This window comes from Diadema antillarum, unplaced genomic scaffold, assembly GCF_040938485.1.
Source record: "Diadema antillarum isolate AM-2024a unplaced genomic scaffold, OU_Dant_1.0 seq00001662_RagTag, whole genome shotgun sequence".
Classification (NCBI taxonomy): domain Eukaryota; kingdom Metazoa; phylum Echinodermata; class Echinoidea; order Diadematoida; family Diadematidae; genus Diadema; species Diadema antillarum.
In genome coordinates this window covers 1,565-20,046 of record NW_027272362.1, presented here as the reverse complement: position 1 = coordinate 20,046, position 18,482 = coordinate 1,565, and the positions used below count along the sequence as shown (strand labels likewise).

General features: G+C 37.3%; 1 protein-coding gene across 1 annotated transcript in view; it reads left to right on the top strand.

Moving 5' to 3' along the window:
- The window catches only part of LOC139711497 (protein unc-13 homolog D-like), a 55,001-nt gene extending 41,490 nt beyond the window's left edge, over positions 1-13,511 (top strand). The window contains exons 21-31 of the mRNA XM_071623374.1: positions 749-823; positions 1,441-1,542; positions 2,037-2,321; positions 3,139-3,218; positions 4,679-4,745; positions 5,382-5,432; positions 5,962-6,117; positions 7,363-7,492; positions 8,555-8,678; positions 10,530-10,729; positions 12,848-13,511. Of these exons, the coding sequence (XP_071479475.1) occupies positions 749-823; positions 1,441-1,542; positions 2,037-2,321; positions 3,139-3,218; positions 4,679-4,745; positions 5,382-5,432; positions 5,962-6,117; positions 7,363-7,492; positions 8,555-8,678; positions 10,530-10,729; positions 12,848-12,939 (1,362 nt within the window). The 3' untranslated portion in view covers positions 12,940-13,511. The remainder of the gene's footprint in view (positions 1-748; positions 824-1,440; positions 1,543-2,036; positions 2,322-3,138; positions 3,219-4,678; positions 4,746-5,381; positions 5,433-5,961; positions 6,118-7,362; positions 7,493-8,554; positions 8,679-10,529; positions 10,730-12,847) is intronic.
- Positions 13,512-18,482: the final 4,971 nt, after the last annotated feature.

The following is an 18,482-nucleotide window of genomic DNA, read 5'->3' as shown; positions in this document are numbered from 1 at the left end:
CTGCATGCACGTATGGGTGGAAATGAGCTGCTTGGCGGAGGTCTGCACTTTGCGAGTGCTTTTCTATAACATGGATGTGGCATATTATACGCACATGTAAATGTACTGTAAAACACAATATATTCGCGTCATGAAAATTTTGCCAATTGGAGCTGACGGGCTTTCTTGCGGCATAACATTTTCGCGAATTGCCAAAGGTATCCAATGCATATTGTGTATGCAAGAACTTTCGTGTGCATTTTAATTTCGCGAATATTTGGCACTCGCGAAATTTGCAAAATTAAAATGTATGCGAACATTCCTCGTTTTACAGTATTTGCCGAGTAGGTTGTCCTGTGTTAAGGTATGCTTGTTCTTGTACGGGATGTATCATGATTCTATGGAAAAGTGATCTATTACGCAATACATAAACGACTTGCTTTGGGTTCATGATCTTTAGATTAAGAAAAAAAAATTGTAGCAATCTGTTTGATAGATCTACTGAAGGAGTCATGTAATGTGTTATGTGGGTATTTTAACACAAGTCTATAAATTGCTTAATCAAGACTTAACAAGTGCTTAATGTCATGACAATCTTGTACTTATGAGGTTTATGTTTCAAAATAATGAGAATGACTGCCACAGTGCATCTTCTTCTTTTTTCTTTTTTTTTTCTTTTTTTTTTTGAGGGGGGGGGGGGGGGAGTGACCCAAAGTCAGCTGCTGTTCCAGATTTAACAATTCCTTGCCAATATCTGTATATTGCATAGATCAAAGAGTTCTGGAGTAAACTGGATTGGCCAGATGCATCTGGGGCATATGTCTTTATCGCTAAGGTGACAGATGTAAGTACTTCACATTTCTCTCTGAAAATATTTCTGTACACTTGTTGGATGATTTACTTTTCATATACAAGAAAAAATGATGGAAAATATGTAATATAAGTCTTTGTATTATGCAGGCAACGTAGATGAAGATTAAATTCTTTGCTGTATCTTGTTTGTAAGACAGTGTGTATATGGTATTCAAAGCATTTGTGCTGCTGTAATCCTTAGAGCTGAATCCATGTAAATTACTTTTACAGTTGACTGTGTAGATAGTCCAAGATGATCTCAGAATACAGCTGTAGGAGAAGTCCTTGTGCATTTTTTCCTTTTTGTGTCTGCTTAGCATGATTTATAGGATTTAATGTGTATTGAGCAAAAGTAGCAAAATTTGTAGAACATATCAGTGAAAGTTTGAGGAGAACCAGACAATCAATTCAAAAGTTATTCTTAAAGTGTCAGCGCCGTCATCACTGGATAAGAAAAAAAAAATGTGAAGAAAATTCAACATATATTCTGGAGTTTCTGGATGCAAAAAAGAAAGGAAAAAAAATATATATATATAAAGAAGATTCTACATATTTTCTGAAGTTTGTGGATGCCTGGAATGTGATGATTGTCTTTCAAATTTGCGGCAGGATATTCGCCAGCAAGCAGTGGAGTATGCCAACATTGTCCACAAGAAGTTGGCTGACAATCATTTTTATGACGACGAAGGACGGTTTGACATCACTGATCAGGTAGGCATCTCATTCGTGCAAGTTGAACACATCTTGAAATTATCAATCTGTTGTATATGTACTTTTTTGAAAGATACTTTCAATACAAATTCACTTGTGATTTCATTTTTTTTTAAGTTATAGTATCATGTATTGCCATTCAGATGTTTTTGTTTGTATATTTATTTCATTGGAATCCTTCATATCTTTACATTTGCAATTAAGTAACATAAGTTCCATATGATTCTATGCCATAGCTGCATTCCTAGTTAATGTAGGTGTAAATGCAATTTGTGTATCAAAGAATATATTCAAACATTTTGAATTCTTAGTGTATACTTGGTATAATTTCTTCCCGTGAATAGAACCCCAACTTGAGTAATAAATGCCATATGTTTAGTACTTTAATTATGAATATTGCAGTAGGACACTACTTGTCACATTGTAATGTCAGTTCAGTCAACATGATTTTAACTTGAATTTTGTGTATGTCACTGTCTTTCTTCGCTGTTCAGCTATGTATTGCCATCAACAACATAGAGCAGGTGCGCAAGTACCTGTCCAACCTGCCCGCCCAGCTGGACTTTGAAAGGGTGTTGGACGGAGTCCTGATAGAGTATGGGTCAGTGGGGTCCGAGCAGTGCAGCCAGACCCTCCACACCATGCTGTCCAGTGCCGATGAGGACATGCTGAACGTCGTCGGACGCGTGGTCAAACACGTCGGCCAGAAGATGGCGCCAGACCTGCAGAAGTACACCGAGCCCCTTCTGACGGAACCACCAGAGAAGTCCCTGGATGATGTGAGTGTAGGCAGGGCCCGACATTAGAGGTGGCCCCATGGCCTGGGGCCACTAAAAATTGATGTCGGGCCACCAAATAAAAAAAAAACCAAACTATTATCTTTTCTTTGCTTGATCGGGCAACCTCGGATTCAAAGTGGATTGTTACATTTACTCATGCATCACACATAACTAAAAATGCAGCAAACCACACAGGCCTGAATTCACGAAGGTGGTTTAAATCTTAACCATGGTTTATGCAAATTTCTTCTGCCTAAGTACGATTGACAGATTGCGTATGCCAACAGACGTCCAGTAACAAACGTGTATTGATACGCGCATGTCAGAGGTATGCTTATTTCACACTTATTTTAGACCATGGTCTAAATTTGTACCATGGTCTAAGTTTAAACCACCTTCATACATTCGAGCCACGGTGTGTTTAATTATCAAGCTAATATGCAGTGAGTAGAAGCATTTTATATCTTGAAATTCTGTAATCACATTTAGTTAGTCTGTTGAGAAGTGTGCTAGCACTGAAGCAGCCCATCCTGCTATATTTGGCCATAGGATACAAAGAAGATCTATAAAGCTGAAGTCCTGTTTTGCAAAAAATGAGTCAAACAGGGCAAATATTTGTCTTGGAAGATATTGGTAAAAATATGCCATTATGTGTTTCAGATACCGTTGTACATAAATTTTGTAAAACAGCAATGAATGTGTGATTTCATTTTCTGATATTTGACTTATAACAATACCCACAACTGTTACTGACTTGACATGATATGATAATTTTATAACGATAAGGTGACAAAGTATTTTATTTTTGTTATTACAGGTCATCACCCCTCTGATGGAATACCTGGACAGTAATCTCATCACTCTTCACAGTTGTTTGCTGAAGGCAAATTTCAACAGGTGATTATAATCCTACTGTTTTACCCTTTACATGCCCAGGCATGTAGCTTCAACTTACTAAACCTGTTTCTTATGGGAAAGTGATATACCAAGTTCCCATGGCATCATTCCATATACAGGAACCTGGTACCATGTTCCAAAAATGTAGACAAGAGTGTCTGCATTCGTGGCCTAAATTCGTGTTTATTTGTGTTATGTTGACCAGAAAAATGACTTTGATAAAAAAAATTGGATTTTCTTCTTTCAGTGTCTGTTCTTTTTCTTTATCATGTGTGATCGATATTTTGCATTGTTCAATGGCACATTGATTGTGGAAAGGGGGATACATGCAATGTTTGACTGCTTTCACACAGGCTGATTACCAACCTGTCCGTTCTCTGTTGATGGGCAAAAAAGAATCTCATTTGGGAGCATTGAAGGCTCTCAGATAATTGTGGGAGAAACAGGTTAACGAGCATTTTTTTTTTCATCAGCATTCACAAACCTATCCAAGTTTGACTTAGTTTTAGAATAGCAGACCCACTCAGATGTAGCAATGTGCAGCAGTTCACCGGGAAGACCATGATGACACAATGGGGATTAGGGGATTAAGTAATCCCTATTCATTGACAATCATTTTCTAGACATCTGTGCCAGTCGACGATGACAGCACCCCAGTATACATTCCAGTAGGCGAACAAAGCACAGTATGGATTACTGACAGTTTGAAGCAACACATTACAGTGTATTTTTACAGAGATTGACCCAAAAACAAAGGCACAAAAATAGACAAGCATGGAACTCATTTATTTGTTAAGGAAATACCTCAGTGTATTTGTTGTTTTTTTTAACTAGTGACAAAGTAAACCTTTGTTCATTACAAAGTTGTAGATTTTTTTGTTTTTTATTTTCAAAGTGTTTATTGTGTAAGAATTCTTTTAAGAAATGCATTTAAGGAGAATATGTTGTGCTCCTTGACTCTACCCATATGTTTATCTCTGATCTAGCCACTTTACCTGTTGATCTGTCTATTTATATGTGTATCCATCTACTTCTATATCTTTTGGAGTCTACATCTCTCTATGTGTACATGTATACTTGCATATGAATGTTTGTTTGTGTATGTGTGTAAACTTCATACATTTCTTTGGAAATATTTGTGCATATGATTTATTCACCTTTCTCTCCAGCTATGGAGCACAATATAATAATTTGTTAGGATTATTAAAACACAAAGAAAGAGAAATATTTCCTTTGTGCTTTGTGACGTTGATAAACAGTATGACAGTCAGATGCAATGTATACTGACTGGACAGTAAAGATGCTTGCTATGTTCACTCCAAGCGAGTTCACAATTAGAAGATTGAAGACATCTGAGCTAAATGGGAAAAATCCAAGAGCTCTGTTAAGTGTTTGCTAGTGTTCATGTAGAGCCCTTATACATAATAACCCCCTCTCCACTCATTTACTGTCTGATGTAGAATACTGGAAGAGTTGTGGCTCGTGGTCCTACGCCTCTTAAAGGAGATGGTTAGCTCCGGACTGAAGGTGAGGATGAAATCATTGTTGCTTTGACTAGCTGAACAGTGTCAAGTCACTATTTAATTTTATTTTAGTAAACATACAAACATGCATGTGTGATACTCTTAGAGGTACATGTAACATTTCATCTTCCCATCTTTTTTTTTTAGTATGTAAGCATTTAATGAGATAGAAATTTGTGATATGTACCAAAGCGGCTCCTGCCAAGTGGCTTTCCAGTTTGTGATGAATGAAAATGTAGAAGTTTTTTGTTCATTGTATTATTTTTCTTTTCTTTGTTATTTTCATTGCTGAGATTTCTTCCTTAGCGTTAAGTTATAAATGCATTCATTTGTGAATTTAACATTACATTCTAAATATTTTTGACTACGTGGTATTTTTTCAATGTGCAAATATGTCATAAATTCACTTCATGTAATTGTTTTTCCATTTATATTTGCTTGATGTTACATAGAGTGTAGTAAGCAGCATGATGCATTACAATGTACATTCATGATTGTCAAAGGTCTTGTTAGCAGTTGTTTCAGTTGATTATCTCAATGAATATGGTGCATTTTATCCAAGAATTGATTGTGTCTGTTGTGCTAGAATTTATTTTGGCAAATAACAAGGGAAATTCTCTCATGCACTTGATTCCTTCAGACTCTGAATCAACACTCAGAAGTAGGTCAGCGGATGCACGATGCATTTCAGGTAAGTGGATTTCTGTGTCGCTGATGAAAATGATGAGTTAGAGTGTAAGTTTTAGAGTGTTTGCAAAAATGCTGTGACTGTAGACAATAGAACGTGGAACTTCTTCCAACAAGTTTTCATTACAGCAATAGCAAAATACCTGTATGTACTTTGTAAATGAGAACAAATTTCTGACATAAAGACAGCTTAAAATGAATTAATAGGCCCTTGTCCATTTTGTAGGTGTAAGTGCACACATTACAAAGTGTTTCTATGATAAAGGCTTTTAGGATGAATGAGCACTGAAAGGAAATAACTGCTCCTTTGAGTTGTATATGAACATGTGCTATCAGTATCATCTTTCTCTACCACTGACAACTTACCTGTAAACAATGTCAATAGCATTTTGATGCGAGGATCCCAACTGGGTTAGGAGTAGCATGCTCCTCATATTCACCCTTTCTCCTCTCTCTCTCTCTCTCTCTCTCTCTCTTCTTTTTTGTCCCCTCTTTGTTTGTTCTTTTGGTCTGTTACATTCTCCTTCATCCAGGCTGTCAGCAGTTTTTTCCATGCTGAAGGCAAGGGTCTGTCCATGAAGGTCATCGAGTGTCCAGCATTTGTGGAGACCATGGGGAAACTCAGCAAGTTTGGTGCCACCACGAAGCGGCTGATCGAAGACTACCTCGTGGCTAGGATCAATGCGCAGGTGAGATTTCATGATCAGCTCAGATGACTGTGGGTGGGGGCGGGAAGAAAAGACCTAGAACCTTTGTCTATACCTAAACCTCAGATTTCATGTTCACTTCAGAGGACTGTGGATGGTGTGGGGGAAAAACTATGTCCTCTGATCTAGACCTCAGAGTTTATGTTCAGTTCAAAGGACTATGGGTTGGGTGGGGAAAAACTGCAACCTGTTACTTAGACTTCAGATTTCATGATCAATTTTGATAGAGGACTGAGGACTGTGGATGCAGTGGGACAAAGACCTAGAATGTCTGATTTAGATCTAATTTCATGATCAGCTCGAAAACTGTGGATAGGGTGGGAAAAAAGACCTAGAACCTCTTGTCTAAACCTCTCAAACTACTCATTTCTTGTTTATGTATCATAAGAGACGGCAAGTGATTGTGATTGTCTCACTAATGCGGGGTTATAGTCATAAAGGTATATCACAATCATTCATAGAATCAACTGCAATGTCCTAAAAATTGTGTGTCTCTAATGATCATACCCTCTTTCTTTTGCTTTTGATTTTGAAGGTTTATCACAGAGCCTTTTTTCTTGTCCTGTTATGATATTGTTGTTTCTCTTCTTACTTATGACATTGCTACTTTAGATGTTAGTTAATAAAACTTTTACCTCACAGAATAGTGCAGAGCTTAAAAAAAAAAGAAAAGAAAAAAAAAGAAAAAAGATTTTTTTAGTCAATATTGTACTGCTTCAAGTGTGGGCAGTAAAATGAAAGTCAGGAATAGAAATTCAACCAAGATTTATCTTTATTCTTTTTTTTTTAGTTTCAAATTAGACTGAAGTGGCTGTATAACTCAGACGCACGCTCTTCGCTTTTGGCTTAAAGCAAATAAGAACAGAACAATTCATGCATCACATAGGTATTGGAGACTCCGTCAAGAGAATGACTCCATCCAATTGGCTAGCCACAAGCTGCATTCATCGGTAGTGGAACCAAATAAACACTGCTACGAGGTTGTTGTTTGAGATCCTCTTTTGTAGAGGCACTTTAACAGCAAATGCAACCCATTTTAAAATTGCAGTCACCAACGTGGCAATAGGAGCTACAATTTATCAGCTGTGAATGTTTTGGCTGTCGACATAGAAACTGTATGTATTGCCTATCTCTGTTTGATGTATGATGAGCCCTGATCTTTAATAAATTAAGGATGGCTGTTCCCTTGAACTGATGATTTTACACCTCTCAAACTTGACATCCCAGAGAGCAGCCAACAAGACAGATGAAGCTCCGTTTGGCACCCTGACCGTGAAGTGCAATTACAAACAAAGCCAGAACAAGCTGAGGGTTCGTGTCATGAATGCCAGCGAGATCCGACCCCTCGATGACAATGGTGAGACTGCTGCATTGACCTGTTGAGGACAAGTCCCGAGTATACTCGGGCAGGTGTCTGCGGGAAATGCATGTTGTAGCAACATCAGTCCATCCTCAACGGGTTAATAATGAAAAGTTGATTTTTTTTTTCTTCGGTGTGGAAGTTTTTTTTGCATTTCGCACAACCGGAAACTAGCATGAAAATAAAAGAATGCAAATATTCTTGCTTCCTATATGTTCCAGTACTTGATATCTTGACTCTGTGGAATTAGAAACCTGGGAATTTCATCTCACCCGGCTCAGGCTGAGTGTGAAAAATTACTCACACAAAAAGATCCACTTTTACAGTAGGTGAACAATGGAGAAAATTTAAATGTGAAGAACTCATTACTTCTGTGAAAATTCAAGTATTCATTGCAGTCATCTTGTGGTAGAGCTTACCAAGAAAATCAAAAGGTTATTCTCTCGTGAAATTTGGATTTTTTTTTTTTCCTGTGGTTATATAATAGTCTGGGCATTGACCCAAGTGTGTAGGATGTATGATTTGATATGGCAGTGGCTATTTTCTTATCGTGAATTGGATAATCTATTGTGTTGTTGTCACAACTTCCAATTTGTGCTGTTAAAGATATCTATAGTAACTACACTTAATGTACTTTCATATAGGACCTAACTTAACATGCAACTGACAATGTAGCATAACCTGATGAGAAAAAATATTCATTATGTAGATGTCACAAACAAATATTTAATCAGTCAACGGTCAGTCTTTTAAATTTGCCATAGGATAAGGCTTGAAGATAATTATTCCTTGCTTCGCTTTTGCCTTTTTTGCTTGAATTGTTGGTGGTACATTCTGTGTCTAGTGTTTTTCATGATTGATTATTGATCGTCTACACAAAACAGCACAACATGGTATTGAGATAGATATTTACAAATACTACTCTTACTGCAGTGCCGCGAGTCGAGAAGAAAAAAAAAGGGGGAGGGGTAAACAAGAAAGATTGAAGAAGGGAGAATGCAATGGGCATAACTCCAGTCACTGTAAACAACATCTCCATTCTATTCTTGTCTTCTATAGGGTTGAGTGATCCGTACGTCATAGTTTACATCCAGCCCCATCATGCCTTCCCAGAAGTTCGCTTCAAAAAGACACAGGTTGTCAAGAAGACTCTTCACCCCCTCTTTGACGAGAGCTTTGAATTGTGAGTAAACGTGTGTGATGTACGTTATCTTTGCAAGGATTTACTTTATGTGAATTTCATGAATCACTTTGGGGCCGCGAAGTTTACAGCTCGCAAAAATATCATCACCTGATCTTGATCCCGTTAAATGCTGAAGTGAAGAGACAGGCATTAGTGATGCAATAGCCTGCATGTCTAATCATGAAAACAACATTTTGTGAAAATGTCTGTGTGACCTCATTCATGAAAATATCTGTATTCGAAAATATTTACAGTGCTTAATGTTGTGGAAGCAGGAGACTTTGTCTCTTCAGTTTTCTCCCTCTCTTTCTCATATTTTTGTATATGTATGTATGTACAAGTCAGTATGTACATGTATGTGCATTTGTATTTCTGTTTATTTGTACATTCACAATGTTGGTATGCAATTGTATAATATGTGTATGTGTGTATGTATGTATCCATATGTACAATGTGTATGTTTAAAGATAATATAAAGTTTTGGTACCTCAAAAGTTTCCCTGAGTTTCCTTGTCTTAGTTTGTGTTTCAGGTTAAAGTACCTTTCATATAACTAACACTGTGAGACTTACTCGCCCCAAAGTGCTCTCATGTCTTAGTAATCATGCAATAATGGTTTCGTACAATACGTGTATATTGATTGTCGCGGTACCGCGTCGAGTCAAACTAACGGCTCGTTCAACTTTTTCAGAGCCCGCTCTGCTCTGGTACGAAACCATTATTGCATGATTACTAAGACATGAGAGCACTTTGGGGCGAGTAATTCTCACAGTATTAGTTATATGAAAGGTACTTTAACCTGAAACACAAGCTAAGTCAAGGAAACTCAGGGAAACTTTTGAGGTACCAAAACTTTATATTGTCTTTAACTTATGTGCAAGTAAGTACATATGTTTGTTATGCATGTATGTGCAATGTATGTACATATATTTGTATATGTTTTAATCTGCACCAGTGTGTGTATCTATATATGTGTGTATGTCAATGAGTGAATGAATACTCTACCCACCATATATTTTTGGTGTGTCTAATTCTTTGTTACCCTATAACTGGGACTTCCTGAGAATTTCACACAAGTGGCTAAATTTGCACTGTATCAGTCTCACAGAGTACAGTACTGAACAGAGAAATGTATGTGTGCACGTTGTATTTATGTTACAACCAAAGTTAGTATACTCGTGTGTTATTCAATTCATGAACGTCACCCCACTTGTGAAATTCACTAAAATAAAAACTCTGCGATGTATATGGCGTATCCATACGTTACATCGGTTTGCAGTTGTCTCATCAGTATACGTGCGTGATTTTAAGTACAGTTGAACCTCTCTTATCCGGCCTCCCTTCATCGGGATCTCTCTATTATACGGATGCAATCTCGCCGTGATTTTTTGTTAAATAATTACGGGAGGAAAGGGGGATTCCCAACTCCTTGAGAACTCCTACACAGACACACATGAATTACATATACTTGATACATTTCTTAATAGTTATTTAGGTAAATAATCCCAAGAATTTATAAAAGAAAATGATTTCATTCTTGCAAACACGAACCTCTATTTTGGGGTCTGTTACTGAGTGTAACAATGAAAAGGTTGCAGTATACACATTACTACATGTGGTACTACAATGGGCTACTGTACATGTGTATGTATATTATGTACATGTATAAAGCATTGAGTCTCCCGCATCCGGCCAAATCCCTTATCCGGATGAGCCCCGGTCCCGACTTGTCCGGATACGAGAGGCTCAACTGTAGTCATTTGGAAGAGGAGACATTCCCTTGACTAATTTGCAGAGTCACGTCGCTGACAGCATGTGATGACTTTGTTCTCCTGATTCCCCCACCCCACAGCATCATTCCACAGAGACAGATGCAGGCGTACGGCGCCACCATCCACTTTGTGCTGATGGACTACGACCTCCTGATCAACGACTTTGGCGGGGAAGCCTTCATCGACATCAACGATGTCCCCGGGGTCCATGGGAAGCTGGACAAGACGCTGGCGGAGGAGAAGCCCGTCCCTCTCAAGCTTCTCCAAGCCGTCCAGAAAGGTGAGATGATCCCCACCCTAGTCATGGCTTTGCAGCCTGTCTCAAACTTTGCTATTCCTAAAAAGATATATTAAAGGGACTGTACAGTTCTGGTTGAGGTGAGGATTTAGCTTTTAATGTTTTTACGAGATATTCAGAAACCACTCTATGAGATGTCAAAGAGCATACAATTCTAAGGGGAATCAATAGTTTATTTGATGAAAATCGGTTTTGAAATGACTGAGATATCCAAAAACAAGGTGAAACAAAGAGATCCTACTAAAAGACGTGGCCTGTCGCCTTTTATTATTATCACTTTTTTTTATATCTCGGCCATTTGAAAACCAAGTTTCATCAAATAAGCATCGAATCCTTCTTAAAATTAAATGCTCTTTCATATTTCATAAGAGCTTTCTCATTATCTCACATAGGAATGTTATAAACCTGAATCCCCCTAAACCAGTACTGTACAGTCCCTTTAAAGGCATTATTTACCATTTGCAGATGAAACGAAAACCCAGCTTTAGTGCTTCAAAATAGTTCTTAAAGGGGATGGCTAGTAACTGATCAGTGGGAATCAGTGGGAATGCTGGGAGATGATTCATTTAAGAGTACATTATATATCTATTGTTGTGTGAAAATTATTTGCTTCAGAATGGTCTCATATTCATGTAATGTGCAGTTTAATGTTTCCAGGTTAGCATGCCTGTACAGTGACGGGGCATTAAACTGCACATTACTTGAATATGAGACCGTTCTGAAGCAAATAATTTTCACACAACAATAGATATATAATGTACTCTTAAATGAATCCCACAAGAATTTGAACAATCATCCCCCAGCATTCCCACTGATTCCACTGATCAGTTACTAGTCATCCCCTTTAAATGTGAGTTAGAGATAGAAACAACCAGTGTAAAAAAAGTTTATCAGTATAATCAATGTTAAGTATAGTTAGATATACAAACTGTGAACAATAGCTATGATAAGATTGTCTCTAGACTAAACCGTCTACAGTTATGGTTTAACGAGAAAAATAGTATCTCCTTATATTTTAGGCTTTATTGCAAAATATTTATATGGCAGGATGTTTTGTGATACAACTGACCTACACATATGCATCAAATATGATAACTCAAAACATTTTTAAAATCACTGTTCCCAAAGGTAAACAGTACCTTTAAATATAAATGGCTTGTAGACTAAGAGAAGCCTTTGCCAAATAGATGGTTAAAGGATATAAATGAAGCACAAATGTTTATTTGGGTTGAGATAATGTGGCAACACGTATTAAACACATCAAATCATACAATCTCTTTGGATGAGAGGACTACAACATATCGTTACGTCACGTGTGGGCAACAATATGGAGAAAACTAAAAAGAAAATAAACATATCTTCTCTTTTCGAGCATAATGAAAGAGCACTTGACTTACCATGGGGGAATGATATTACCTTTTACCTATGTCAGTAATGTGTGATCAAGTGGCTCATATGCAAATAGAAAAGAGTGAAATGTTCTGGAAATAAAATGTTATTGATTGCTCATTTTTCCACTTCAGTAGTGACCTGGATTGAAATGGCTCAAATATATGTTGTTAAAGGAGAACTCCAGATGATTTTCAGATTTGTACATTTGAACAACTATAAATTAGTGATACGGAGCACAGATTTTTAGGATTTATGATGATTAGGATAGAGAATAAGAATGTTTTCAAAATGTATGACAAATTGCAGTGAACGAGGATGATGACATGGCAGCCTCACTATAAGAATGCATGAGTTGGGGCTCGGGGAAGCAGTACAAATGAAGAAGGCATGCATAGATTATGCACAGGTGAACTTGCAAGCAAGCAGTGTTGTAATGGAATTACACTGCTACATTTCTAAAATATGTGAGCCTCCTAAGTTGTATGTCATTATCGTTCAGTGTAATTTGTTTAAGGTTTTTCAAAGTATTTTTGCTCTGCTCAAGGACCACAACAAATTCCACAAATCTGCACATAGAGCTTTCGATTCATGTACTACATGATGTGAAATTATGAAAATCGTCTGGAATGCCCCTTTAACTAGCTGCATGTTCAAAATTAAGTGCTGCTTACTTTCATCATTTACACCCTGTCTGCATTGTTCCCACAGGAGAAGAGGCCTGGACCTATGTGCAAACCCTGAAGGAGAGGACATCTGACAAGCAAGCCACGGAATTCCTCAAGCTTCACAGGATCAAGTAGCGCAGCCTCCGCGATGGTTGCACCTCTTGAGATGTACCCACCTCAGCCTTTCATTCTGCAGGAGTTTTAGGAGTGATAATACAGCCTGACTCTTGGAAATCTTTGTGGAAGATTTCATAACCCTATTGCTTATACTGTTCCCATACTCTGTGATGGCCACACCGTTTTAGACTGTGCCCACCTCAACCTTCATTCTTCAAGAGTTTTAGGACTGGATACAGATCGAGTCTTGGGGATCTTCTTGGAAAATTTAGTCACCCTATTGCGAATACTCATCCTGTGATATCTTATCGTGACACCATCACATCCGATAGAAAATCCACCAGCTATATATACACAGGGGGGAAAAAGAAATCCAACTGCAGATGCAATCACATCTTTAAGATCGCCGTGGTACTTGCGCTACTCTTGTATGATGTCCAATATTAGGTCACAAAGATTGATTTGAATTCTTGACTGTTTTATACATGTATGCAGTTTGGTAGAGTAAATATGATTCAGCCAAGCTATTGGTTATGGTAGGGGTTCAAGATTTCTGTGCCCTGGCCAATGCTAAGGCTTGGCCATGGTGAAAGGAACCTATCACTAACAGGCGAAAAAGAAAAAGTGGTTAAGACATGAACTTGATCTACCTTGATAGTCACTAGAGTGAGTGTCGTGCTCTTATTTCTCGTCCAGTGTCAGGTCACAAATGTCAGTTCGGATTTTTGACAGTGCACATGGGTGCAGTTCGATAGCATGAATTTAGTTCTTGCTTAGTTTAGGGTGCTGGTGGTGAATGTGACACAGTTTGTCTGGTTGGTGATTTCATTGATCTTTCAGTAGTGAAGTGGATCTTTCAAGAAAATCTGATCATCAAGTGTACTTAGAGTAGATTCGTTGGCCTTTATACTCTTTTGCATATGAAATATGTAAATAGTACCAGGTTTATTTATTAGATTAGTGCTGCTAGCGAGCCAAATATGCATCGATCATATGTGTATATATGTTTGTATATGTATATACATATCTGCATTGAAGGTGCTCGAGTAGGATCCAAAGGACATATGTGCATCAGAAGGCTTTCTAGAGCCAGGTGAAAGCACCGTGAGAAAATGTGGCCTGTAGGCTAGAGAGATTGTTAGTAAACTTACCTTGTTTCTATGCATACCCAACAGCTTTTGTGATGAAAATAGTATGGCATAACTGTATGCCTCTATGATGTGAAGACATTGTTCATTGATAGAATTACTGGAAAACAAGAAATGTTCACATGCATTCTAATTTCGCAAACTTTGCGAAAGCTAATATTCGCGAAACTAAAATTCACGCAAAAGTTCTTGTCTCCACTGTATGCATTGAATGCCAGTGGCAATTCATGAAAATTTCATGCCACCAAAAAGGCCATCGGCTCCAATTCGTGAAAAATTCATGCCGCACATATATCTTGTTTTGCAGTAATTTAAAAAAAAAAATGTTGGAACAAAGACAAAGCAATGTCTTCAAAATTTCTGTAGAGCTTTGTTGTACATTGTATTTGTATGTGTGATCTGTTTTTGTTGTTTGGTTTAGTTGTAGTAAGTCCTTGCCATTACAGTATATAGAAGGTATTTCTTGTGATTATAATCAGTGGTATGCCATTAATGCCAATGTGCCTGTCAAAAGTCAGTGAATAACTTTGCCAGAAATGCACATAAAGCCTTAAATTACAATTTGTTTTTAATCCAGTACTATACCAATAATTCTTTGTAGGATACAGTTGAAATACCTGATTGAAAGATGTAGTCAAGAGTTTAATACTGATAAAAGTTCTTATGAAAATGAAGACTCTAGAATGAATTTATTAGTTATTTTTGTAGATATATTTGATACATTCATTATACAAGAAAATGAATGAGAATTATTCATGTAGGCAATGCTGACATTGATGGCAGGCTCCGTGTGATGTCAACAAATTTGTTTGGATGTACAACTCCTCAGAATGATAATTATGGAGTTGAACTCCTTGAAGAAATGTTATGTGACTTCATTATGCAACAACAAAGAACATTGTGTACTCTATTACCCCTTCTCATAGAGAAAGAAAGAGTGAGAGAGACGGAGACAGAGTGAAAGTAAATAGAAGAATAAAGAGAGAAATAGACAAGGAGACGGAAAAGGCAGAAAGAGGACATTACATCAAGTCTTATGTTTCCTGTAAAGTTTTTGCAAATCACAATGTGACAACTACTCTAAGATTCAGGCATGAGCAGTGATTACCTGATGCTGACTACCAAAGCAGAATTGGGTGATGTATGTGTGTTTGTTTGAGTCGTAGTAATATGACTCTCTGTGGCCAGACTAGATTGGCACTGCTTGATATCTCAAGTAAAGCAGCAATATTGGTCTTAATACCACAAATTAACATGAATGGTATAGAGCTTGCTGAATCTGAAGGGGCCTACCTACTGTCTTAGATTACATATCTATTTTTAATGTGTTGATATGCAATGAAATGTAATTTTTGGTGTTGTTGTTGTTGCCCATAAAGCTTTAGTGCTTGCATAGTCTGTGGCATCATGCAGGGCTCCAGGTTACCGAAGTGTTGATAAAGAAGCATATTCTCTACTATGCTGAGCAAGCTCTACGCATAATAGTACAGAGTAAGTCTCAAATTGCCTGGTATGTTGAGTTTTCCCCTTCCAAAACACATCTTGCATGTGTACAAATGTACAGAAACGCCCAAGCACTGTGTGTGTGCCTTAATAAGCAGCGTAGTTCGTGAACTGTTGTGCAGCATGCATGCATCATATATCTCAAAAAGTATATGTTGACAGTTATAATAGTGGATGAATTTGTGAGGAAATTATTTGTAAGAGCACCAGGTGATTGGATGACCATGAGGTACAGAAATTAATGCTCCTACCTAGAAGGTGAATGCATGCATTTTAATTTCGTGAATTCCGTGAAAGCAAGATTCGCGAAATTAAAATGCACACGAAAGTTCTTGTCCACAATAATCAATATGCATTAAGTGTTAGAGGTAACTAGCGAAAATTTCATGCCACGAAAAAGGCCATTGGCTCCAATTCACGAAGATTTCATGCCGCGAAATTATTGTGCTTTACAGTATAGCATCCTTGCCTATCAGCCTTATGAGTACAGTATCTATATCATACCCCTTAACAGGGTAGTATTGACCCCCCCCCCCCCTTAAAAGAAAGAAAGAAAGAAAGAAAGAAAGAAAAAGAAAAAGAAAGAGCTAAATGGGGAGAAACATTCCATTAGATTGACTGCCATCAACTTTATGCTTGTATTATCATCATTATAAATCATCATAATATTATTATTATCATTGTTACAAAGATACTGGACTAGTCACCATGCTTGTAACAGTTTGATAGTTCAAATGTGGACTTTATCATATGGATTTTCTCTTTTCCAGTGTAGTCCTGATAAATTCTGCATAGAGGTTCTAAGGGCACATGTCAAGGTTACCAGTTTCATGAGGATTTCATCAGAGATAAAACAAGGCATAGATTTTTTTTTTTAATTTTTATGCAGCAACAATTATTATTACAATCTTATGCAGCAACAGTACTGTAAAAGTGGAGATTTTCATTAATTTTGCACTGCATGAAACTTGTGCAAAAATAGAAACATGCAGAGTTTTGCATATTATATATAGTATTCTGTTATGTGCTGATTCAGCAAAGTCAAAAAACACAAAATTTATATTACATGCGAAAAAATGTCTGCTTTTTCAGACGTTTGTTGCCATCAATGTCTGTAGACAAAATGCCGCTCAAAATTCAGCATTTACAGGGTTTATTTGACTGTTTGAGGGTTTATTTGACTTCACCAAAATGAATATTTTGGTGGGTTTTTTGTGTGTTAGGGCATTCTAGTGTATCAGGGACACTGGACTCACAGGAAAACCCATTTCTAATGGACCCTGATAGGACACATGGTATAAAGTATACAAACTCTGTATGGACTGCAATTTCCTCAAAACAAAAAGAAAAACTGCCTGTAATATTTTTTTATTTGGGTGCTTGGACACATCTTTTGTAAAACATCAATTACTTCTCAATTTTATCTCCAAAATGTTTATCTGATGTAATACTTGCCAAATCGGCGAGTACAATGTACTGCTCATTGTGCCATTTCAGCATAGGCTCTTCTTCTATCAAGAGAAGACAACTGCTCTTGGAGGAAAAACAAAAATTGATAGATATAAAATGAGCAGGCTATGTGATGGCTGCTGTAACCCAAGTCAGCCTAAATGGGTCAAAGACCAACCTCCTTATTTTTCAGTCTACTGTAACATAATTAGAAGGAGAGAAAATTGTTCAATGTATAAGGCATATGACATTGTGTGCATAGTGTATTTCTCTGATTGTATGTTACCATTTCACTTATGCTGGCATCGTGAAAATAAAGTCAGATGATATATCACTCCTAAAAGAGCAAAAGAGTTTTGGTTAATAATACACTGTACATGATTGCTGGGAAACTTTTCAAAATCTTTTGTGAATGAAAGCATATGCCAGAAACTGAATTCCATCAATTAATGGAATTGTGGAATATATCTAAGAGCACAAAATTGTAGATAAAGGCCATAAATCATTTATGCCAAAGAATTCAACACATATCTTTAAGAAGTAGGGAAACCAAGGTCTGTTAAAAGTCCCATATTTCTGTGAATCTTGTTCATTTTCCTTGTTCAGTTCTGTTTTACCCCCACAGGATAGCTCTTAGGTTTGACTATGTGATCTCGAGGGAATTTGATAGATGGAATGTCATTGGAGGGTGGTGAACAATGACAGTGCTATACATGTGGTGCCTTCTCTATGCAATAACACTGTAATAGAACCAGGGGCTTTCACTGCATGTAATTAATGTCCACCAATCTAGTGCACCAAAAACTCTACCGACTGATGTGCCTTTTTATAGCGCAATAGGTAGAGAAACTCTATTGCCTGTGCAGGACTAATTTCTACCGTACCAGTTTATGACCATACATTGTATTTATATAAATATATAGATGTGTACCCGTAGGACATACTGATAAGATAACCAGTGTACTTGTTTCTGGTGAATACATATTGATCATTTGAATCCAGTGCGGTTTTTAGTTCTTGCTATGCTGTACTTTTTGCAAGACTCGGGCAGGCTTTCTGGTTGTTCGATAAAAGCTTTTGTTATAAAGGAAGAATGTGTGAAAGTTCAGTTTATGTTTGTAACTCTTGCAACTCTTTTGAGTTTTCCTTGATATTAAATGGCCAGAGAGGAAGGTGAACATAGAGATTGAAGCTTTCATATTCTTTGCAACGAAGGGATCGAACAAGATATGATACAAATAGGTTGTATTAGCCTTTTAGAATTGTCCCCTTGCCCAAATTCTTGTATGTAAAAGGCATAAGTCATTCTAGAAACCAAGATCATGTGATCTGGTGTATGTACATTCCCTCCTTGCATTCCACATGGGTTCCAAGTATACATGAACAAGAGCCATGTACATCTACTGTATAAGCTGTTACTTTTGCGACGGTTTAATTTTCGTGAATTTCGCGAATCACTGT